Genomic DNA, 25185 nt, shown 5'->3' on the forward strand with positions numbered 1-25185 from the left:
AGTGGAGTGTGTGCTGGAGATTGAGTGGAAACGCTAAACAATGGAGTGATGGTCATCCAATTATAACTATTTGGTGGAGGATTGGAAACTGAAAGAGAGACCAGTGTTTGGTTGAAGGATGGAGAGTGAAAGAGAAGGCTGTGTTTGATTTGAGGGATGGAGATTCAGCTGGAACAGGGAGCACAGCAGAGAATGAGGGAAAGGTGTTTGAATGAGACACAGACAAAATTAATGGGCCATACATTATAAGTGTAGTAATGAAACACTTTAAGGTTCATGTCTCTTTTAATTGTATTATTTCAATAGCGGGCTTTGCCCATAAATATGTTTTGCCCAACATTAAGACTAGCCACCCTCTTGAGAGAAAACCAGAGGGAAGGCACAAATAATGTTTTTTTTTTCCTCCAGTGTTGGAAAAAGAGAATCGATTATTTGTTTTTTGGACATAAACTTTACTGGATTTATTTTGTCATTAGACAAACAGCAAGGTTGATTTTTCCTCACTTGAAGCTGTAAAACTCTGCCATTATTGATTTCCTAATCGATGCCTTCGGCCTGGAGGCCTGTACATCTTCAGACAGGTCCTTCAGAGCCCTCTGCAATCACAGTGATTTGCCCATAAAAAGCAGCCATTGTTGTGCTTTTAATCTATGGTTGCGATGGTCAGCATTCAGTGGCGATGTACTGTATATCAAGTGTACTTCTATTGTACAGGTGTCACGGTCTTTTCCTTTCTGCTGAGTAACATTGTGTTTCCAGGGTACAATAACATGACAACTATCCATCTGATTGTTAAGAAGGTAGCCTGTGTTTACACAACTGTATGACCTTCTGATTCCTGGGTGACATCTAGGGCAAAGCATTATCCCTAACTTGGCTGTACTTCAGCATGGTGTAAGAAAAAGGGAGAGAGGGAGACAGAGGGAAGGGAGATGAAAGAATGTGAGGAAGAGATAGAGTCAGAGAGAAAACAGAGGGGAGGTGACAGGAAGGACACAGAGGCGGTGAGGTAGAGAGGGAATCAGAGGAGGCAGAGAGTGACAGTGACAAAGAGGCTAAGAGACTCCAAGGGAGTGGCAGAGATGGTACCTTTCTCTGTCGCTTTGGCCTGATATGACCCTGGCTGCCAATGGCCTTCCCACAGTCCTGGAGGTGCACAATTCGGTTAGTCCCATTAAATAATGCCATAAGATGATTGGCTTGGTCTCTTTTGGTTTTGGCACAGCCTCCCCTTTAGGCCCTCTCCTCTGATGAGGGGGATTGGTAGTTTACTACAGGAAGGCCCTGAATGAGCACTTGGACTGCTGTACGTACCCCTGGCTGACTGCAGGCCAATGACCATGGCCTGGCTCCAGTACATTGCACTCCGATCCATTGATGCTTTGTGGCAAAACCATAAGGAGGCCTAGCCAGCCAGGCACGCCAAATCAGGCCTCAGAAAAAGGTCCAGCCAGAACCGCATGGTTTGTGTGGGGAAAAAATCTCTCTCTGTGAATTCATCTGTGGCCAATTAGTAATTAGCTTGCTGTCCGCAATGAGAAAATTGAAAATACAAGGAATTTCACAGCGGATTTCCAGAGCTAAAGGAAACATCAAGATTATTGTATCGCAATTGCATTCACCATGCTTGTATGAACAAGGACTTTAACATAAACCATACATACAAGCATGGCGATTACGATGGCTGTGATGGTAGTGCAGGTGCTGGGCCAACCTCACTGTGTTGAGTGAAAGTCTGGCCTGTGCACACTACGTTCATGCAGACATGCCTCAGCACAGTGAAACTGTGTGAAGCTGAGCTGACTAGTGAGCCACCAGTTGCATAGAACAGCTATTTCTCTAGAGGCAAGGCCAGACCCAGAAATCCAAGAGAGAAATGTGTTGTTGCTGTTGCACAGTCCTCTGTGTGGAGAACAATTTACATGTCCCTACAGTAAAAAAGATTGGGAGACCTGCATGGGTGTGTCCTCTGTAGAACCACTGGTTGATTTCTGCACCAGAATAATCAAAGTATAGGTGTAAAGTGTGGATTATGCAGCAAGGTGGAAATGGTGGAGCAGGTTTGAGGACTTCCAGAGACAGGTTCCCTTTTTAGTTCTCTGTGGTCGTTTAGAACAATTTCATGTCAGGTTTGATGAATTGGCATTCATGTATTGTGTGAAATATACAGACATAGCCCTGTTTTAGGCTGGAGTTGAGACATTTTATGCTGGGTAAGGTTAACATGGCCATATAGAAAATTCAGGATAACTCAGATAACTAAAGGATAGCTCAGGTCCAATATTCATAGTAATGTGCCTACAATTCAGTCGTGCCAGAATTAAAACAGTTTGCCTACTACTAATTTATAACCTGCTGAGTTTTGAATTTAGGTGGTGCATAAACAACTGCCTTCGCATTGCATTTGATGGGAGAGTAGTGTTGAATATGTGAAACTGGTGTTGGTTTTATCTAAATACACCTTGCTTGTCTAAGTTGTGTGTTTTCTTACAAACCAGCATAAGTAAAAAAAAGTCTAGAGGGTATTTTGAAGGATTCATGATCCAGTTTTGTGAGTGTTACTTGTGTGGAGTATAAATATTCAACACTGGCAGGCCTAAACATGGGGGGGGGGGGATTGTCATCCACATTAAGACACGTTGTCCAAAACCCCAGGGGGCTGTTCTTGTCTGGCCGAGAACAAGACAGAAAGACTTGGTAAAAAAGATTTGGCAAGTCGCAGACGGGATTTGCGGAGGGTGATGGATTCTGTCCCCTCGGTGTCTGCAGGTAAATGTCTGAACAGTAGGCAGATTTTGATAGGGAACATCTGGACTCCTGTAGAGATTTTAGATTGCGTCTCCTTGCATTGATGGGTGCAGGAGGAGAGAGTAATGCAAGTAGCGGGTGTGTAATGTCTCCAATCAAAGTGCCCCCAGCGATCCATTCATCTCTGCACAGATACTATGCCTCTCAAAGGGGAGCTCTTCAAAACGCCCAAAGTTTCTACAAACCCACACATTTTACTGCACTCTCATATCACTGAGTAATAAGCGGCAGTCACTGAATAGTAAAAAAAACTTCACCATAAAAGCTTTCTTTAATTTTATCCACCATCTTAATTTGTTGGTATTTGAAAACACCAGCTTATTTTCAGTCATGAGGAAATGTGCTGCGGTTTGTTTAGCTTTTTTTTTAACTCCTCTTTTCCATTTGAAGTCTCTTCTTACCTTTCTTCATACACTCTGTGACTGTTTATTCATTCTTTTGTTCATGCTGAACTCTACCGCACAAAGTGGACAAAAATAAAATGATAACTTTTCCCAGTCAAGATTCGAATGCAAAAAGGGAAAGCGCTTTTGAGGTGAGGTTCTGGCTCAATTAAGTATGACAGGTGAAGTGAATAAAACATTGCAGGCCTAAGTGGCGGTTTACACCGATCCCATGCACCTCAATATACATGTGATACAGCAGCCCCTTCAGGAAGAAATAGATATGAGAGTGGGTTGGTGGTCTGGCGTGCACATTAAGAAAAACACATTAGGAGGGAAGCGCTTGAATTTTTAATTACTCCTCTTTCCTTTCCTGATGGCCTTGGTCGTGTGGGGGATGGGGTGGAACTAGGAAATGTTGTACGTGGCTGGGAGGAGGTGTGTTAGGTGCAGTTTTGTGTGGCAACCCTTGCCTAGCTTGTCCAACTCTTCACCTCCTGGTATATTTAAAAGTAGGTATGTTCCAAGACTGACCTAGCGCTATGTTTGGGAGTACATACTTTTGTGTACTCATATGTGGTATCTCAGAAGTCACCTCTGTCTACTGGCTAAAAGCTGATACTCTATCATGTCCAATTATATTCCCAAGCAGTGCAAGGATACTGTCAGGCCTGCAAGGGACAGATTTGTCTTTGGCATGCCACAGAGGAGGTCATTGTATAGGAACGCCCTAAGGAACCAGGGACACAAACTGCCTTGTCTGTGAGTTTAATGGGATGGGGTACCACTGCTTTAGGTTTGGAGGATGGTTTGTGTTTCTGCTATTTCTCCCACTTTGACAGTGATGATATGCCCTACAGCTGAAAAGCAGTTAACAGAACAAAATTTGTCCTCTACAAGTGACAGCTGCCTCAAAAAGTCTCTCTTTCATATGGCTTTAGAGCAGTCCGGCAGGGTGGGGGAAAAGTAAACATTTAAAATAACAAAGAAAGGAGTCTTTCAACACTTACAAAGTCCATCCATCAATCCATCGACAGGCCAAAGCATGGCACATTGAGGGTGCAGGTGGAAATATAATGTCTGTGGCAGGAAAAGAATAGACAGTGAGGTTGAATGAGGAGATATAGATAGAAAGAGAGAGAAAGAGGTGGAGAAAGAGAGGGGGAGAGCGAGGGAGTAGTGCAGGGAGAGGTGGAACATGGGAGACTGTGGTTTGCCGGGGCAGCGCTGATGTGAGGGGAGGAAAGCATCTTTGTGACATGGTGTCTGAAGTCTTCAGAGTGACAGTCCATTTTTGAACACTCCACCACTGCCGCCTCCACCTCCTCCTTCCTTCCCTTCGGCCCCTGCTATGGAAACAGATCAATGCAGTGGATTTGGGAGAAACAAGCAGAGCTGGGAGGAGAGAGATGCTCCTAAGCCTAGGGCAAGATGGAGGAAAAAGGAGCAGGGAAAAAGGAGCTATATTAGTTGATGAACAGGAAATGGATTCCTCAGCCTCCTCAGGGCCCTTTTTTCATAGCTCGGGAGGGTTCATGTTCTTGAGAGATTTAAAAAAAGAATGTCTACCAGTCTGGTATTACTTTCTGCCTGTTAAGTCTTCATGTTAAGGTTCCTGTACCATTTTCTCCCACTGGTGTTCTATTAGAGACTACAGCTCAACCTAAAATGATCCAAGACCCCCTAGAACGATTGAGCAACATACAGTAGGCCAGTCGTGCATGTAAGTGATAAGACAGGTTTGATCAGTCAACCTGTATTCTTCGCTGTACTTGATGGTTCTAAAACCTCTCATTTGTTGAAACTGAAGGGTTATGTTCCCTAGTGTTATGAAGACCAATTTGCAGGAAAGGCCCTCCTTCATTTACTTCTGAGTTCTGTCATGCAGTAGACATTAACTTTTCCCACCATGTAATAGCAATGTAAGAAATATTCTTTCTCTGTTAGGTTCAAATTGGGATAGAATGCACCTCACTCTGTCTGTACTCAACAGACATGGATTCCTTATATGGCTCTCATAGCCTAAAACAATGATAACATCCAAATAACATTTGGACTTTATGGCTTTAAGGGTAAATTATCAAAACTAACTTGAGCATAGGTGAAACATTTCCCTATGTGTGTCGGCCATACACAGAAACAACAAACATGCAGTTCATTAAAACAACTGCACCAATGTAAAGTGGAACCAGAGCTGTAAAATAAAGCACTCCCCAGAAGTCCCAAGGTATCTCTATATCACCTTATGAGTACAAATAACAGCACACGGCAGTATTATCCCCCACTACCATGACAGGGTGTGGCAAGCTGGAACTCCTCCCTGACAGACCACTTATCATGCTACCACCTACCACCTGTCAGCTACAATGGAAACCTGATTGACAGGTATGCCAGAATAGCTCTTAGTTTGCTGTGCTGTGAGTTCTAACACCCTACTCCAGCAGCACAGTTGTTGTTCGCCTGTTTGTTTGTGATGAGACACTTTTCAACAGAGCCATTGCCAGTATGTGAAAGAGACAGGGAGCTGTATGGTGCCTCACACAATGTGTCATGTACCCCTGGGCAATGTTTGAGTATTTTTTTAGTCTCTTTATTTATCAGAGAAGACTGCATAGCTAATAAGCAGATTGAATCCCATATGCTTCGTTCAATACATTTTCCTTGCTGGTGTTGTGTCATTTTTTGCCACCTCATCACATTTTCCTACCTTAGCAGTATAACATGATCAAATATAATGAAGTGTAATGTTCTTGTAATTGGATAGTGAGTATAATGCTGTGCTTTTTACAAGAAAAAAAAATCAGAGAGCTTGTAGCTGTGGTGACAGACTTATTTTGAGCAGGTGTTGCATGTACATCCACATGCTTGTGTGGAAGTATGAATTGTCAGGTAGCAGAAAACAAAGCCACCACCCAGCAAACATGTAGTTTTCATAGGATGACCTGGTTAATCTGGGTAGATTAAGGTCGAATGATATTTTTCATTTCTCTCCAGAACCCCACTGGCAGATGTTACTGGTTTTTCCACAGCATCCCCTCCTAATTTAAAGTGCTAGTCAACCGGTGTGGTCTTAGCCTGGCCGCAGCGGGTGTGCCGGAAACAGCTTCACCAGACACGTTTTCAAGGCCACATTAAATCAGAGCTAATCGCGGACACCCGGTGGATGATGGCAAGTCACGGCAGGGAGCTGGGTCCTTGAGTGCTCTGACAAGATGACAGAAAGAAGATGTGCTTGGCATGCGGGGTGTCTAGGCGCAGTTCACAAACAGGTCAATAGCAGCATGTGGGAGGTCGCTGTCCATGATTCTGACAAACAGCTGGCATTTCCATCACATGGTGTTGCCTCTCTGTGGAGGTAAACAGAGTTTGTGAGGACTCCAGAAATGCATGGTCCAAGGTATTCACTGACATGTTGAGGTTTGTATTGTCTGTATAGATCCATGATATTACACTAAATGGCCAACAAAAAAATAATCATGGAACACTTTTTTGGCAGAGGGCTATACGATGAAAGTTCTGAAAAAAGATTAAAAAATAACAATTCATCTGAAATGTAAATCGTCAAACTGTTTTCAGAGACAGTAACTGGCTGTTCTTTTTTCTGGTCCATTCTTCTGAGTCTATTTTTCTCATTTGAATCACTCTAGTGTATGTGGAGTCTTTTAAACTACCATTTCAACGGAACACCTTATTTCCCTTTGTTGCTATTGCATTTGGTACAGATGGTTATCACTTGTGCAGTGAAGCTCCTTAGTCTTTTTATCACTCCCATTAATCTTCCTCTGAATGCATTGGCAGCCCTCCATCAGCCCATATTACCAACTGCATCTCAGCCTATTTGCATGCCAGCTTTCTTTTCTTCATTGAGGGCTGTACATTGCCTTGACCATTGCACCATCATGCATATGTTTAGCATTGAGATCTCTGTGTCAAAGAGCCATTTGTCTTGAACCTTGTGAGCTGACATTGGAAACAGATTGAAGGAATTTAACAGATGACAATCAGGGCATTGTCGTACCCAAAATTTGTAAAGTTAGCAGGGTTTCAGGTATTGAGATTGCCGTTCCTTGCAGGTGGTGGATGAATTTGGTCTCAGCTCTGCCCTTTGAAAAAGCTTGGATGTTAGCTAACCAATCATCATTTCAATAGTTAAAATTACTAAATAGACCAGCAATATGATACACATGGATTCAGTGATGAAACAAATATTACATTCATCTGATTACCCACCTAGTTTAATTAGTGAGTGAACACTTTGAAGTGTCAGATTTGCCTGTAGATGTTACTTTTGCTGTTTGTTTTGTTGTTTTTTTGTCTGCGTGATATTAAGTGGCAGAAAGCAGCAAGGCTTGAGTCTGTTTGTTGTAACGTGCTGACATCTCGAGCAGTATGATTTGACCTTTCTAATTAACACGAGCAGTCGTCTCTCAACCACAGAATTCAACGCTTTGAACAAACACAGCGGAGCGATTTCTTAAGATGTTAAGACATGCATCCCTGTTTGTCATACCTTCTGGTTTCAACAGCGAGGGAGTACTTTCAGTTGATTAAGCACTACTTGTTCCTGTTGTGTATGGAATGTGCTCCGTGTATGCCAGGCATATGCATTAACAATGAAATAACAATTGTGAGAAATGTCAGTCTTCAAAACATGAAAAGAATTCATTATGAAATCAGAAAAAATTCAAAAGATAACTTTCTCTAGCTTGCCTTCATTGAACAATTTTTTTTCAAATGGTACCAAAATGCAAATTTACAACTGAGGAGTACAAATGATCTTGGAAGAATAGCTTTTCTTTCTTCTTCTTCCTAAATGCTGTTGACTAAAATCCTGTTTCATTTTAAGTTATTTTAGTGGTTTTTCAGCCATTTTTTTCCAGGCCTTGCTCAACATTGTTTGCAAATGTTTCCTGTTCTACTTGTAAGGCCCAGAAATTGGTACCTGTCAAATTTAATTTCCTCTCAAAATTACTTTTACCTTTACCCCCCACAAATGTATTTGAAATATTTTAAAACATTCTGTATTCTGTATGCTGCTTATTGAGGTCCATTCTTTTCAAATGTTATTACAGATGGAAGTAAATTCCTGTCAGATAGCCTATTTCACTTCATTATAGAATGCTGACATAAATAGTAGTACAAAATTAAAGAAATAAAATGAAATAAAATCAGGGGCCCATGGCCTTTTATGTTTCTCCTGTCACTCTAATGTGATTATATGCTAAAAGGTTTGTTAGTGGAAACTGTGGTGATACATTCAGGCATCATGAAATGCTAATGAAATATAGTAGAGCTGTTGTTTGTGAGCTGCTGTGTCATTGTGAGAATGTCATCCACTGGCTACCTTTTACACACACCGCATAGCACCTTTATGGTATTTTATGGTATGGTATTTAAGTTAGGGTAAGTTAAGGTCTACAGTAAGTTACGGTGTTTGAGTTAAGCTGATTTTGAGATGGATTTTTGAGGAAGTATTCTTTCACTAGTTTGTGTATGATGCACTGACAAATATTCAGTGTAATATTTTATTGAATCACATAACTGCTACTGTGACAGTCTGTGAGAGAGAGCTGGCAGATGTTCTCTGCATCCATCCTCCTCAAACAAAACTGGCATTAGTCTCCAGCATTCTGTTGCTTCTAATCTAACCCTCCACCACAGTTAGAAGAGTATTTTGCTTGTCTCAAGATGTGAGGAAGCGTTTTTTTTATCCATGAAGTAAAGGCTGGTATCGCCAGTCTGTATTAGCTGGCTGTATGGTTAAATAAAAGGCCTGCCTTAATGTTGGCTGGCCCTCTTAAGTGTATCTCTGCTCATGAATGCTAAAGAGGCTCCTATTAAGCGATGCATTGTGTTAGCCAGTCTGCAGATGTACGTAGACCGACAGTCAGGGCGCAATATTCCTTTTGTTTTTTTGTTGTTTCAGCTCATCCGAATGTTGTATGCTTTTAGCCATAGTTGATCGTTGATGAAGCAGGATGGGTAGGTTCAGATTAGGTCTAGCCACAGTGTGCTTTGTTCTTAACTTTAAGTGAATATGAATTTCAGAAAATGTGGTTTTCTTGCAAATCATTGAGTATCGCAGTCATCAACATTAAAAATGAACAGTGTGTGACTGCATAAGAATCCAAAAATGTGACACTTTGGCCAAAGCACTTTGTGGTCCAATTGAATGGGAGCCATAGTTAGACTTGCTGTAGGACAGATTTTGCATTTGGAATTGTATATGTAAACACATCTGTAAACAACATTCTGAAACTTTTCCACAACACCTTGGTTTTGCCCTGCTTGTTTTAGTCATCTCACATAGGAGAGTTCAATCCAACAATCAAACATGGGGTTATAAGTTTCATTTCCTGCTTAGACACTGCCATTGTACCTTGAGTAGTACTTTATCTTAGTGGCTCTCCTAAAAAAATCAGATAATTTACAGAATGTACTGGAAAAAAATTAATAAGAGCATTATAGCCATGAGCCTCAGTAAACACATTTATAATAAAATATTACTTTTCCACATTTTTTCTTGTTCAATTTAAGTATGAAGCCACCATTTTATGAGGTTTAATGAAGGAGAAGAATTGCAATAATGTAATTACTTTGCTTGGCTTATTAACCTTTGTTTCACAGGTTACAGAAACTGGAAGTATGAATATGGACTCAGGCAGTTTTACTTCACTTGTCGACAAACGGCTAAAAAAATAAGCCCCAGACTCAAGCTTTCAGGCGTGCCCCATCTGTATTAAGCAAGAAACATTAATTAACCTCATTGATATTCAGTGGCCCTGTTTTCAGCTGTTTCCTGGTGCCAGAATCCATCTGGGCGATATGTTCTCCCTGTCTGTAGCATGGTTTGAGAAAGCTTATTCTAAGCTCCATTGCACTCTTAAGGCCCACAGTGTGAGCGTGTCCACTTTTGTGGCAGACATTAAAACTGTGATGGACTCTCTGAGAGCTGGGATTCAGAAGCCTGTGTGTAGTGTTTACTGCTGCATTTATCCATAAAAAGTCACAGAATCATGTGCTTTTAACCCATATTCCCTTCCTCCCCTAACAGCACATGAATCAGAGGTCACTACAGTTGTGTACAGTTGTGCAGGGCTGAGGAGTAGGAAGCCTGATGGAGTGGACCAGGAGATTGGACCTCTCTGAGGCTCTGACCCCTTACCATCCTAATACTGCTTAAAGGATTCTGGTAAAACTTGGTGGCTGAAAAAGGCGGTTCAGTATGTATAAAGCAACACACCTAACCATAATGAATTCACTTTTTTGTAAGTCATTCTGGATAAGAGTGTCTGCTACATAGATGTAAAGTTAAATGCAAATTGGTTGCTACTTCTACTCCACATCGCACCATTGCTCAGCTGCTAAACCTACTACCCTGTGGTCTCTAACAGTGTTCTTTTGCTCAGAGGCTATACACATGCTGAACACCATCTCCAGTGTTCTAACACTATGAAGCAATAAAAACTGGGATTCCTTTTCGCACTGCAAGAAAACAGATCTGCTGCAATAGGGAAGAGCCTGTCATTGCAGGCAGAGCACAACACCGAACTAACAGTAAGTTTTCTTTGCACTTCGCAGTCCATGCAATAGCCCACAGTTCCCTGCACAGCGTGAATCACACCCTAGAGGACAGCACAGTTCACCACTTTCGAAAAGTACTCTGTTATGTATAATATGTGAAACAACTATATTCAGATGACACAGAGCCATAGATTTCAAATTGGTTGTGTGCACTGTGTTTGAGGTAATTATGGGGGTGAGAGAGGCTTCTAATACCCCTCAGAATGGGTGCAGTTATTATGTGTTATCAGTGGCTCGTTGATTTGAACCAATTACACTGTCTCTCTATAGAATGTATGACGGGGCCACTCATTATGGAGTTTGTGGAGACTCCGTGTCACATCATTTGTTTGAAGTGAATGCTAGGAGTGAGTGCTCAGATTCTGGCAAGTGCAGTCCGATAATGTACAGTTGGCTCACACCATAGCCACTGGCAGAGGTTCAAACCCCTCTTTAGTAGGCGTGACAGTGACAAGAAAGGACACTGAACAGACCTTGCGCCAAAGCCTACAGGAACATAGGTTGGAATGCTGCAGATATACATGGAAATACACAGCTTGCAGCTCCCAGATGCTTACACAATATTTACTGGTCTGATAATTATTTTAAAATGATATTTCACTGCTACTCTGCCGATGAATGTGTTGTTCCTAACCTTAACTATAGTGGTAATCCACACTATAAATCATAACATGACAGAATTTTGTAGTTCCCTAGCCAGTTCCATGACAATCTTGGTTTCCTCCAATCCCAGATCCCAGAATGTATTTCACCAGGGAAATACCCCTTACAGAGTCTTTCATGCACCAAAGTCCCCCCCCCAACAACAGGACTAATGGTTGAGGAGAGCATACTATGAATGGAGAGGGAGAGGAAATATTCTTAACTTGCTTCACACTTTTGAGTTTTTTAATGCATTTTCATAATCCAGTTGTTTTTTCATCAGCATAATAGCTGCCTTGTGTTTCTGGATTGTTTATAGGTAAATGATTTCTAACTACCTGGCTACCTCAGAGATGGTAGCTACTACCATGTACAGATGAAACCTAAAATTTAAATGCTATGCTAGTGCATTGTACATGGGAGGCCATGTAGCTGCTAGATCTTGACACTTTGGTGTGTAATCAGGTGTGCAATCAGGGCTGCTAATTTAATTATACTTAATTTAATTGATTTTCATTCATTTTTTCAAAATGTATCTGCCCCTTGCAAGCTAGTTGTCTAGCTGTACTACACCCCAACATACTTTGTCACAGTGTCTTCCAGAGTGTGCTAAGCTGATTGATTAGGTTATGGATGTTCAGATGTTCTGTGAGGAATTCTTTTAGTCTTGTCTTTAGAAAGGCATTGGGAAAGAAAACAGTCTGGGCTTTTATTAATGCAGAGGAGGAGACCATATTTCACGATGCACACAACAGACAGGAGGTGTCTTCTGCTGACATTATAATGCATTTGCATTATGAAATTATAATATATGAAATAATTTGTGTCAGTATCACCTACACCGATGATTGTTGCGTCAATATTGATTTAGCTACACAGTGTGATTCATTAATTACAAAGGAATCAGCATGTGGATTCTGTCTTATGAATACAAAGGGCATAGCAAATTAATGCATGGTATCATTCAAAGGGCATGCATGTCATTGTGCACTGTCAAACTCCTCTCTTAATATACACATGTATACGGAATATTATATTGTTAGTGGCTTTCAGCTGATTTTTTAAAATTGTTGATTATTTTACAGTTTATTAGTTTAATGGCTAATGTGTTCATTTTCAATATTAAAGTTTAATATAATGGATCTCCAAGTGCACTTGATGAAATGGGAATGCTGTATACTTTCTGTATATACTACTCTACACCATGATTAATATAGTTTTTTTTTTCAATAGTCGCTTATAGATGGCAAGTCATACTGTTGTCCATCTATTGCATTAAAATATTGTGTGACATTTTTGTCCAGTGGAATTTGTGCTAGTCTCTGCTTCTGGAGGAAGTATGTTAATTAATGGTTATTGACCAGTGCAATGTGTAACTTTGTGTAACTTTTAAATTAATGATGAAATTATAATGCAAAATGAAAAGAAAATGGCATCAAAGATTCAGGTGGTTTAGTTACATGATAGATTTTTTTTTAAATCATCGCAACAATAAATATCATGCAGATTAAGATTATGTTTAATGCATGAAGAAAAAACAGTTAATTATTAGGAACATTTTAAATAAAAAAACTACAACACCCTGATTGCATAAGTCTACACACCCTTTCATAATGGGGGGCCTACAGTGGATATAAAAAGTAGCTTTTTTATTTAAAATGTTCCTAATAGTGAACTATTTGTTTTGCTCTGGATTTTTGTTTGTTGGAAGATCACATTACAGATGGAAAAAGTCTGACATTTACATTGTTGTTATTTCTGTCTTTACATTTCAAAAACCTGCAATTTCATAAGGGTGTGTGCTATTTACCTACAGGCATGATTTTGAATGTGATTGGTTAACTTTGACCACAGCTGTTCAACGCTAACCAATCACATTCAAAATCATGCCTGTAGGTAAATAGCATTCACCTGCCATAAATAAAAGGGATTCTGATTAAACCCAGATTAAAGTCAGCTGTTGCTGTAGGATGTGCTTGAATGTTTGGGGTTGCATCCTACTAGGAGAGCCATGGTCCGCAAAGAGTTGCCAAAGAACCTGCGAGAGATAATTGTTGAATTTAGTACCAATGATGTACGAATCAGGAGAGGGATATAAAAGAATATCAAAGGCACTGGATGTACCATGGAGCCTTGTGTCAGAACTCAGGCAGGGACTCAAGCGCAGACAGAGAAAACTGGGAACACAGGTTTATTAAGTCCAGAGGGCAATCCAGAAATGAAGTCAAGGCAAGCAGAGTCAAAAACCAGAGTAGACACGGCGACCAAAACCACAGGGCAGGAACAAAGAGCAAAGTCGGGAAAACAGGCAAGAAAACAGAAACAGCAGGCAGACACGACGAAAAGGCAAACGGCGAGTAACAACACAGCGAACCGGGATGAACCAGCAACAAGACAAGACAAGACACAAGCAGGACTTAAATAGGGCAAGGCTGATGAGGAGACGGGATGCAGGGGCGCAGGCAGGCAGGTGCAAACAGTCAGGTAATCTGGTGGGCGGTGACAGAGCGGAGAGCAGGGCAGGGCTGGAACACAGGGAAAAACAAAAGCACATGGACAGGGAAAGAAAACAACTGGCTAAGACGCCGCAGTCCTGACACCTTGTCAAAACCATCATCAATAAGTGGAGAAAATGTGGCACCACAGAGACATTGTAAAGATCAGGACGGCCCTCCAAAGCTGATGAGAGGACGAGGGGAAAACTTATCAGGGAGACTACCAAGAGGCCAACAGCAACACTGAAGGAGCTACAGGAACTTCTGGCAGGTACCGGTCACTCCTTGCATGTGACCACCATCTCTTGTATTCTGCACATGTCTGGGCTATGGGGTAGGGTGGCAAGATGGAAACCCTTTCTTACAAAAAGGAACATCCAAGCCTGTCTAAATTATGCCAAAAGATTCATTCAGTCACCCCAAACCATGTGGGAAAATGCAATATGGTCTGACAAGACAAAGGTTGAACTTTTCGGCCTAAATTGTAAAAGATATGTTTGGCGCAAAGCCAATAAAGCTCATCATCCAAAGAACACCATAACAACTTTGAAGCATAGTGGTGGTAAGTAAGTCCAGTGGAATTGATGCTGACGACAAGGAAATGAAGATCCCAGATTTAGAATTACATGCACAGTTATACTCTTTTCTCTCTCCCCCCCCCAAATTTCATTAGATATATTTATTTATTTGGTGGGCATCCTTTATCTGGGGAAACTTACAGAGCTTTAATATAATGAGTATTGCATCATTCTAGGTTATTGAAAGACAATTATGTTTTCCTTTTAATTTGAACAATCAAGCATTTCATTCCAGGTACACTGAAGATGGATTACATTTTTTTAGAGACAATTCTCTGTAATTTCTTATTAATTCTTTTTTTTTTTGTTCTTCCTGTTCTTTTGAAGGGGTCTGCTGCTTTCATGTCCTCTGGCAGGTGTGAGAAGAGCCAGCTGTCACAGTTGCTTGTCATTATTAGAGACAACGCTTCATCTTTTTTACTTAGAAGTGAAAAGGTAAAAAAAGTTTCACTATCGTCTGGGGACTTATTTTAGTGAATCTTTTTTTATCTCTCCAAACCATCCAACTGCTGTCCTTACGTGACAAAACCGTTGTTCTTCTCAGCCGCAAGGAGTATTTAAGGATTCTTGTCGCAGATTTGTACAATTTTTTTTTACCATCCTCTGAGATGGAGGAACTTTTTTTTCTAACTGGTTTAAAAGGCACAAGTTGAAAGGGTCTCTTGGGATATGGGCAAATTTTAGCAGGACTGGAGTCTTCCCTGAAAACAACATCCTCTGTGCATTTTTGCACCCTCGTCAAGAATTTAAAGTGGTCTCTTGATTGGAAGGCGTCAAATGTTTAAGCTCTTGGAACTGGCAATGGTTTACAGAATTTCACAAAGGGAAGAGCATTGTATTCTCTTTATTGTATACAGTATTGCGTCATGATCCCGCATGGATGCCAGGAATTCATTGTGAATTATGATTGAAGAGTCAAACACAGGATTAGAGAGAGAGACTCCAGACACTGTAGTTGAAATTACGTCTCTTTTTGAGATCTTCTCTGACTCTACCACAATGGTTCCCTACTTAAGACACATCAAGACTTTAATACCAGCAAACACAAAATCTGTAATTAACCATGGACTGCTTGGATTATTATTCAATGTCATGACATAGCGTAAACCGTATGTGAGAGGCTTATTCCAACTAAGAAACTGTGATTATGTGATTATTGGTGACGGTTGATATGGCTTTGTGGGCTCAGGTTCTTGCTACTACTTTACAATGAATTGAAGGACGATTATTTTATTGCTTGGAGGACATGGGTGGAGTGAATTGAATTGATGAGCACTTTTCCTTTATAGTTACGCTGTCATCTGTTTGTCTCTGACACCATTCTGTGAATCAAAGCCCTACGAAATGAAATTGCAAAATTTTGCACAAAAGTGTTTCAAATAAGGTTTCAAATGACATTAGGCTTTGACGCATTTCATTTTTTCCCAACAAAGGCACCTGCACGCTAACCTCAAATCAAATCAGAGAGCAAAGCCGGCTTTCTATCCTGAACTCAACTCCTCTGTTCTATTCTTCTGAACAAAGACATGTCAAATCATAGAATGAAAGTAATAGTGGTAAAAAAAAAAAACATTTGAATGCAAATACTTCCTGTAACTTCTTGATTGAACACAACCAAAAGTTCTTATGAACTACTGTTTGTGGTGAATTTAAAAGACAACAATGTCAGATTAGATGACTTCCAGTGTACTGGAACTTGTGACTGTGCTTGATGGGTATAAAAAGGGAGGTGAAAAAGTGATTGTAGCATATTCTTCAATCAAGTGTCTTTGCTGTTGTGTTTCCCTCTTCTTACCTCACTCTTGGTCTATCTCTTTGTTATAATGTGTCTGAGGGATAAACTCCCTTTCTTTGCGCTCTATGGTATATCCAGGAAATGAGCCCCTTTCTTGCTTTCTTTCTTTCTTTCTTTTGCTCCATTTCTCTGTGAGTTTGGCGGAGCTCAGGATGTTTTTCCCTCCTCTCTGTGCAAGTTCGGTTCTGTCTGGGAGATTAACTCCATCCTTTCTGTGAGTTGTGGTGTGTCTGGAAAAATAACCCCTCTCGTTCTGTGAGTTGTGGTATGTTTGGGAGATTAATCTCCCTCTTTCTCTTTCTGAGTAATGGCATGTCTAAGAGATTAACCCCCCCTTCCCCTGTGAAATAGGATGTGTCAAGGAGATTAACCCTCTGTATGTGGTGTTTCGCTTTGGGAGATAACCCACTGTCTTTGTCTCTTCCAGGAGGAAGAGCCAAATGCTTTCGAGGGGGAGAGCAAAGACCTGGCAGACATTAGGAAGTTCCTCATCCAGAAGCAGAACAAGTTACCATGGAAACCAGAGGTAAGATGGGTGTAGAACAGGGCCCTAGGAGGCTTTCTTTCAAGCTGACTGTTAAGCTTTCCCAATAATTTCAAATCCTGAAATAAGGGCACTGTAATTTTTATCTTTGGAAAGTGATTTCTTTTGTGTCCTTCAATTACATCCAGGAGTGATTACATCCAAAAAAAAACTGTGTGTGCCATCATGACGTGTCACAGCTGCAGAGTATTGTTTGGTGAGGAGCTCAGAGACTTCCCTCCTGTGACATCCCTGGAAGGGGGATGGATTCCCCTCCCCCCCATGGATTCTCCTCCCCCTCTCCAGAACTGGGCTATAATTACAGGAATTGGTGGACTGGGTAGGATGACACAGTGTATCTGATGTGGTTTAATTAAACTGTACCTGTGAAGGGGGTTTGCGCCGTACTTAATCTTAGCTGGTGGCTTGGAAGCACCAGGCTCCTCATTTATTGCTCCTAACAGATGCAGAATGAGGGAGGGAGTGAGTGAGAGAGTGAATAAGCACCATGTCTGCACACTGATGTCTGTCCTCTCCAAGGGGTGCCGATGAGCTTCTTCATCTTGTAGGTGCCTGTGTCTCATCTTTTGACCCAAATGGAAAGATGAACAGATAGGGGCATTCTTGTGCAGCCGATCACAGTAAGCAGGCATTGCATGCGCATAGCATTTTTGGGTGTGGTGTGGGTATATCACTGTTAGGAATGGCAAGGGTGGAGCACTTCTAGGTAGAGCACTGTTGCCACAATCTTTGGATGCAGGCAGAGTACCCTTGGGATCCACAGACACTGTGCAGGATGCAGAAATGAAAAAAATGTGCAATATTTGATTGGAACACAAAGAAGCCCTTGACAGTGTTTATGGTAAAACCTGCAAAAGCTGGCTCTTCAGTGCTGGTTTATTTGATTTGAGTCACCCTAGGCCTTCCTCTGCAAGATGATATGTGTTTTGCCTTGTAGTTATCATGTAACATGTCTCTCTGATTGGAACTTAAAATTGATTTTTTAAAGTTTTCTGGAAAAAAAAATCAATAGGCATTTGAAATGAACCCCAGGGAGAATGTTTCTTTGGATGTACACAGCACATTAATGGGTCCTACAAGGCCAATGCATAAACACTTTGTTCTTCCAGCAGCACTTTCTTGTTGTGAAATTTTTCATAGAGCCCTCCTTGTGCCTGGTAATCTGTGACTCATTGTGATGTCTGAGGATGTGTTGCTTAGATTAGGATGTGGTCACAATCTGTTCGACTAAAATGTGGTTTGTATCACGGCTCTGTGGCCCTAGGTGGTTGAATAGTAGTGAGGAACTCCACCATGGGCTGGCGCTGTTGGAGTCATGGTTCATCCTCTTGGAGCCTCAGTACCGCTGTCACTGCCAAACTCCATTACCTGATAATGAAGAGCTCTTTGGTGAGCCGTTGGTCGGCTCATTACCTCCAAAACTAATTAGTTTCATTGAGCTTTCCTGCCAGTTTAAACCAGAGGTGGTGGTGATTAGAGTATTGATGTCTCGTTCCATGATAATCATAACAGCATAATTTGCTGCATAGAATTGTGTGCTGTATCAATATTAATTTCCCTCTTTAGTCCTGTGTGGTTGCAATATGCCTTTTGGCCACGTACACAGAAATATACATTACTCTTCCAGGCGCTAGGTGTTCCATTATGTTCCATTATGTTTGCACTGCTTCCAGCTTTGATGAAGAATCATCAGAAGTGAATACATTGTTGTATCTAAAGAGTTGACATTCTCTGCTGCCTCTTTTTTCACTTCCCACCTTACTCCTAATGTCTTTTAAAAAGGAATGGTATGGATTTTATTGGGACTTTGTGGCAAAATGCACTCTCTTCCATCACAGCTAGTCTTCTCTGACTACATCTGAACATGTGCTGTGCAGCATGTGCCATACTGAATGCAGACTAAAGTGCTACATACTGACTACTGATACTATCCTGAAGTTCTGCAGGGACAAGGGGTGGAGCGTTGGGGGAAGGTGTAGTATGGTCAGAGAGACATTACATGACATTTAGCAGACACTCTTATCCAGAGAAACTTACATGGGTTACAATTTTTGCATGTTATCCATTTATACTGCTGGATATTTACTGAGGCAATTCTGGATTAAGTACTCAAGGGTACAGCAGCAGTGCCCCAGGGGTGAATCAAACCCGCAACCTTTTGGTTACAAGTCCTGCTCCTTACCACTATGCTACACTGCTGCCACAGAGACACTACTGTATGTAACAACCAGTGCCATTCTAGGTACAGATATGGACAGTTGGTTATCAGGGTGATTGGCTGAAGGGTTTGGAGCTCCCACCAGTAGTGGCATGAGAGGTTGTGAGTGGGCTGAACCTTGCAAGCATTTCTGCAGTCCTCCCCTCCTTCCTCGGCTCACATTTCCACAGTCTGCTCCCTCTGTAGGTAACGAGCAGGGCTCATCATTCTGTGTTTTCATCCTCCCCCTCCGCTTCCCCCCTGCATAGCACCCAGTGAGAGTGGAGGAGGCAGAGAGAGACAGAGAGGAGACCTGGTGCTGGGATGACCTTTGTTTTCACCGCATGATTTACGAGTTCTTCCCCTCCAGTTATTGAATGCCATTATACTCGGTGCGGAAATTGTGGCCATGTGAAATATATCATGGAGGCATGGCAGGAGAGCAACAGGGAGACGGCCCTAATGTGCCAAGATATCCCTAATGGGCAGAGATACACTGGGCAATCCATTGTGGTGCTGTCTGGGAATTTAACAGTGAATGCTAAATTGAAAGGCCCCCTCCACTCACATTTGACTGTAAATAAATGAATAGGATAGTTTTCTTTTTGAAGACATGCTCTTTGAAGCGCATTGCAGCCTTCATTGGTCAAACTGGGTCATGGTTTGTACCAGAGCTTTGTGATTCTCATGATGCTAAGCATTAATGCAGCCATACTAATTGCATAAACCTGGGAGTGAGGAGTCATGGTTGCTTTGCTGAGTGCTGTGCATTTCAGATACATTCCCCAGTGCAGGAGGATCAGCTTTGTGACACAGCATGCTATAACTGTGAAGACCCCGACATGCTGTTTGTCAATACAACAGTGCAACGATATGCCGACTGATTCCCCCAAAGGACGCTTTGTCTTACCTCATCAGACAGTGAGCTGGGCTTCCATTTTTTGCGACCTCACAGAACAGCACATCACAAAGGCTTTGTGAGTGCACAGGGTTATGGGGCGAGCAGGGTCTGTGCTCGGCTTTGTGCCGGCTGTTTAATTAGAGCGGCAGGTGGAGGAGGTGATGCTGAAACCTCTCCTGGCTGCGTCTGTGTGTCCCTGTGCATGGCGGTTCCAGCTGTCTCGCACCGGGACGCATTAATGTACCATACTGTCCTCCTACACCGAGGGCTGGTGAGAGCTTGACCTCACCCGCCACACCGGCCGCAATTAAATCGGCTTGGAGCTATATATAGGACTTAGCCTGGCGAGGCCAGCCAGGCGCAATGGTGCCGTGTCGAGCGCTTCCTGACAGACGGCGAGAGACACGCTCTAGCTCTCTCTCTCTCTCTCTCTCTCTCTGTTTCTCTCTCTCCTTCCTCTTCTGTACTGTCTATGCCTCACCTTCGGTCTTTCGCTCTTTCTCCACATCATTCTCGCATCTCTACCTGTCTTTCATCCTCTTTTTCTTATTCTTTTTTCTCCCTCCTGCTCTCTGTTCCTCCCTACTTCTTTCCATCTTTCTCTTTTTTTTCTATAAGTCTGGCCCTGTCTTTCTTTCCTTGCTGTCTAGCATTGGGCACACAGGCTCAGTATATATATGCAAATATATATACATATATACACACACACACACACACACACACACATATATATATATATATATATATATATATATATATAATATGTATTATGTATATTTGTGTGTGTATGTGTGTATGTATGTATGTAGAACACATGGCACAGCGAATTGATCTTCACTGTCAGGACCCAAGCTGCTAAATCCTTTCATGATTTTATGTATTTAGGTATGCTTCTAAAAATACTGTTTTTTGATCTAAGCCCTCTGACTTTCTGCCCCTGGAGTTTTCTCTTTTGGCAGTCCCAACAATGACCATTGCCACTTCATGATGGAAGCCCTGTTTGGTGTGAGGTCAGAAGCTGTTGCACAGAGGCAGCAATAATCCTCTGATACATCAGAGAGCACATGCCTAAAACTGCCCCTATGGAGAGAAGAACATGGCTATTTTTATGTTAGCTGCAAATGGTTCTCTTCCTTATCAAGAACAAAAAGAGCATGAGAATAATTGGGTTCATATGGATTTTTGTTTTTCACCAAATTAATATCCCTATTTCAGGAGTGCAGTGTATTGGAGGGAAGACAGTACAGCACAGTATTGCATTCATTTAGCTAAACAGATTACATGTATTAGTTAGGAATACATAATGTTGATATTGTCCTGTAGTACTTTTAATACAAACAGTATTAATCATGTTATCAGTCCTATGGAAGGCATAATGTGTGAAAACATATTATTCTGATGTGTAATTAATGTATCAACTTTTTTTTACTCTGTGTGATCAAATGCATGTATTATACAATGCCTTGTCATTTTAGGTCTGCCCATATTATTTGGCAAAAAGCTTCCCACAGATTTCTTCCATCCAGCAGCACATGAAAACGTTTTGTTGCAGGTCTTGATGTATTCAAGTAACGCAGTCCAGGGATTCCAAGGTTCTTGCACAGAGCTTCCAGTTATCCCCTAAAGCTGTGGCAGCTGTCTTTGAGCTCATTTACACTGGCTTCTGGTGAATGGAGTCAGTGTCTTGGGACACCTGTTAGGAGGAGCTGCTGTTGTAGGCGGCTACTGGACCACTGTGGAGGATTAATGAAAGGGTGACTTCCTCCCTGTGAGATGGCAGCTCAACAGCGCCCCTTGTGTCTTACCTATTCTCTAGAACCTTTACTGCCACCTGCAATTTTACATTCTTGTGGAACTGACAGATATGAGAGGTGGGGGTGGGGAATGCATTTTACATCCAGATGGGGAATGGGCTGGTGGCCAAGGGAAGCCGTTTCGTTAGGGAAACGCCCTATCCAGGGAGATTATTCTGACAATTTCTCTAATACTGTAATCAAAGCAGCGTGTGGTTCACCCCAGGGGCCCTGGCCCCCTGTCTGCGTCACTAGGTATCATGCCAAGAGATGACGGGTTATCCCATTTCCATGGAGACCTTGGCTCCAGGAAACAATGGGAAAAATGGCCGACCCTGTTGCTTAGGGTCTTGCATAATCAAGGCCTCTTAGTCAACTGGTAGATCGCCATGGTTTCTCTGATACCATGTTCACACTTGCAAATTTCATGTGGAACAATATGCTAGGAGCCAGCAGAAAGGGTTAGGTGTGAAAGCAGAAGTAATTATTGCCATGTGACTCTGCCTCTGTCTTTCGAGATATCAGGAATAGAGTTAGGTCTCTTTTGTCTCCTGCAGTCCCCTCAAAGTCAAGATGGGAGCTGAAAATTATTACTTTACCTTCACTGGCTGGTTTATAGGTTGCCTTGGTGTGTAAATGCGATATTAAATTTGTACATTGTTGAAACAAATTGGAACAATACATGTACATGTAAAACTCTGGCAATGGAAATTGGCTGTAGAATTCTTATGTAAGAGGTTAAACAGTGACTGATCCTTTGGAATTTGTTTGAAAAAGCCAGAAGACAAAATAAAAATTCTTGTGAAAAAAAAAAGAAACAAACCTGTTCTTAAAAATTGCAGGAAATCATTTAAGAGCTTAGCATTGTCTAGAGACCCAGTTTTGGTGTCGGACAAACTGGGTCTCTCCCTGACCCCTTAATGCTTCGCCTCGTTGGATTTTTGACATGAGGTGTTGGGGGGGTGGAGGGTGACTGGACGTTCACTGCACTCCAAATTAATGTTCCCAGGAACCAACATCAATTTCCCCGGCTCTGACTGAGAGCTCCCTGGTGGAAACGCTGCATTAAAGACGTTGCAGAAATAGAGCAGGGATAGCTCACACCGGACATTGCTTTTTAATATGCCGTTGCACTGGGGAGGGCCAAGATTGGAAGGCACTAGCACAGAGACAGTAAGTACAGATGTAGCTGTGGGCCTCTCCCACGGTGCTGTAGAAATGTGGTGATGGTCCCCTGGGGGGAAGAGAGGAGCTCCATCTCTGACAGGGCATACATAGACTCCAGGCACACCACTCACTCAGGGAAGTAATCAATGCCAGGCTAAAAAAACACACAGTCTGGTAGTTGAAAGCTCTTCTTTGTCAAAGCAGATCTGGTATTAGATGATGATTCAAAAGCAATAGAGATGATTTCCAGATTTCCTATCATTAATGCTACTCAAAGTGTACGGAGTGACCTGTTTCATATGCATCCAGAATGTATTATGTGTGCCTTATGAATGTTCCAAGGACAATGCACTGTGCATGACAAGACTCACACCTTCATTAATTGCATTAATTTCAAAACTCAGAACATGCTCTTGTGTACAATCTGAAAAACCTTTTTACCTAAAACCTTTTTACCTAAAACCTTTTTACCTAAAAAAAAAAGTTTTTTTTTTTACTTTTACCTAAAGTGAGCCTTGGGGCTGAAGCATTTCTAGTGTTTGTCTTCCTTGCTGTTTATTTCGGGGTGAGATTTTAAGGTTGCTGGGAGCTCCGCCGTGCCGGATGGGGAGACTGTAATTTTAGCAGGTATGCCGTGCAAACAGGCCCCGAAGGACTGCCGGCTGGATGTGGCAGTTTGTTCCGCATTTATTTATTCATGCCCCTTCTGCGCGGATTCAGAGGGCTTTGAGGGATCGCTGTCAGCATGGCTCTTGGCATGTTGTGGGGGTATGAGAATTTTGGGCTTGCATTGAGTCATGGGTGGGGGCGGGGTGGAGTGTGGAGGCATGTGAAACCATCCATCTTAAGAGACTGGGTGAGAGGAGGTCCAACTTGAAGATAAATGAGGGTGAAGAAGATAACATTTCACTGGGATGGCAGAGCCAAAAAGGCATATGATGACTCCGCTCTGTGGGGACAATGTGGACAGCAGGTTACTTTGTTGCCCACATTGATCCGGAAACCAAGTTTGAATCCTACGCTCCCTGTGCATTCTCTCTGCAGACGTGCAAGTTCCCTTCTAGACCCCCCCCCCCCCCCACTGCACCTTCTTCTCTCAACCATCCAAAGACATGTCATCTAGGTTAATTGGCCTGTCTAAATTGTCCTGTGTGTGTGTTGAGGTGACCGTTATTAGGGGGGTAGTCCTGGCTTGTGCCCTGTGCCCCTAGGGTTTGGCTCCCTTTCGCTGCAACGCTGCAGTGAAATGCAGATCCTGAAAATGAATGGATGTCGCACTGCGTGGAAAATCTCTTCTTTTTCTGCATTGAGCCCTGTCATCCTACTGGCACCAGTGTAACGCGCTCGTGCCCAAGGACACAGCAGGGATCGAACAGCATTTTACAGCACCGCCACAGCAGCACAGATTTTCAGAGACATGGCTTTTGGGACACCTCACCTGCCACCTATTTGGCAATTCAAACCCTGATGTTTTGAGAGCCCTTTGTGTATTATGGAATGTGCATGATTTAGCCCTCCAATTTGTTGCTTTCAGATATTTGATTTTACTGATGGTAAATTTTTTTTGCATCCTGTTCACAAAGCCAGCTCAGGGATTAGAGTACCTCTAACTGCTTTTGCTATGTGTTAAAAGACAGTCTCTCCCTCCATGTCTCTGTCTCTTTTGTCACAGTACAAAGGCCAGGCTAACCTTCACGTGTTTGAAGACTGGTGTGGGTCCTCTGTATTGCAGCTCCGAAAGAATCTTCACTTCCCCCTTTACCCTCATGTAAGTGCAGTGAAGTGTGTATGTGGTTGTGTGTGTGTGAGAGAGCGAAAGTGAGAGAGATATGCATCTCATAGAGAAGTGATTTGATTTCCCTCTTGAAAACTCTTCCACCCACCTCTACATTAATGCCCCTCTTTCACTCTTTTGAACTCTAACTGACCGTTACCTTCCCTTATTTCCTGTTTTTTCCTCTCTGTTTTGTTTGGTATATATCTCATTAATATCCGTGTGCATTTCACTCTCTTTGAAATACATACACAATAACCAATAGAGCAGCATGTGATTAAACACAATACTTTGAAGATTATTTTGGTGTTTTCCCCGATGCTTGGTCTCTGGTCCCAGGTGATAACAGCAGCCTGTGAGAGTTTCAGCATGTGACGCACAGCTGTAGGCTCCACTGGCTTCCCACTGTTTTATCTTCCATTGGAATGCAGGGCGTTTACAGTGCAGGGCAATAGAATGTCAGGGCAGACAGCGGGCGTCACATCACAAACAGACAGTCAAAAATACAAACTGGTTACAGTCCC

General features: G+C 42.2%; 1 protein-coding gene across 3 annotated transcripts in view; it reads left to right on the forward strand.

Moving 5' to 3' along the window:
- Nucleotides 1-25185, forward strand: part of b4galnt4a (beta-1,4-N-acetyl-galactosaminyl transferase 4a) — a 125198-nt gene that overhangs the window by 58726 nt on the left and 41287 nt on the right. For all 3 annotated transcript variants that reach the window (XM_036534766.1, XM_036534764.1, XM_036534765.1), the window contains exons 4-5: nucleotides 16713-16811; nucleotides 24560-24655. In XM_036534766.1, coding sequence (XP_036390659.1) covers nucleotides 16713-16811; nucleotides 24560-24655 — 195 coding nt within the window. The remainder of the gene's footprint in view (nucleotides 1-16712; nucleotides 16812-24559; nucleotides 24656-25185) is intronic.

This window comes from Megalops cyprinoides, chromosome 8 (assembly GCF_013368585.1).
Source record: "Megalops cyprinoides isolate fMegCyp1 chromosome 8, fMegCyp1.pri, whole genome shotgun sequence".
In the NCBI taxonomy this organism is placed as follows: domain Eukaryota; kingdom Metazoa; phylum Chordata; class Actinopteri; order Elopiformes; family Megalopidae; genus Megalops; species Megalops cyprinoides.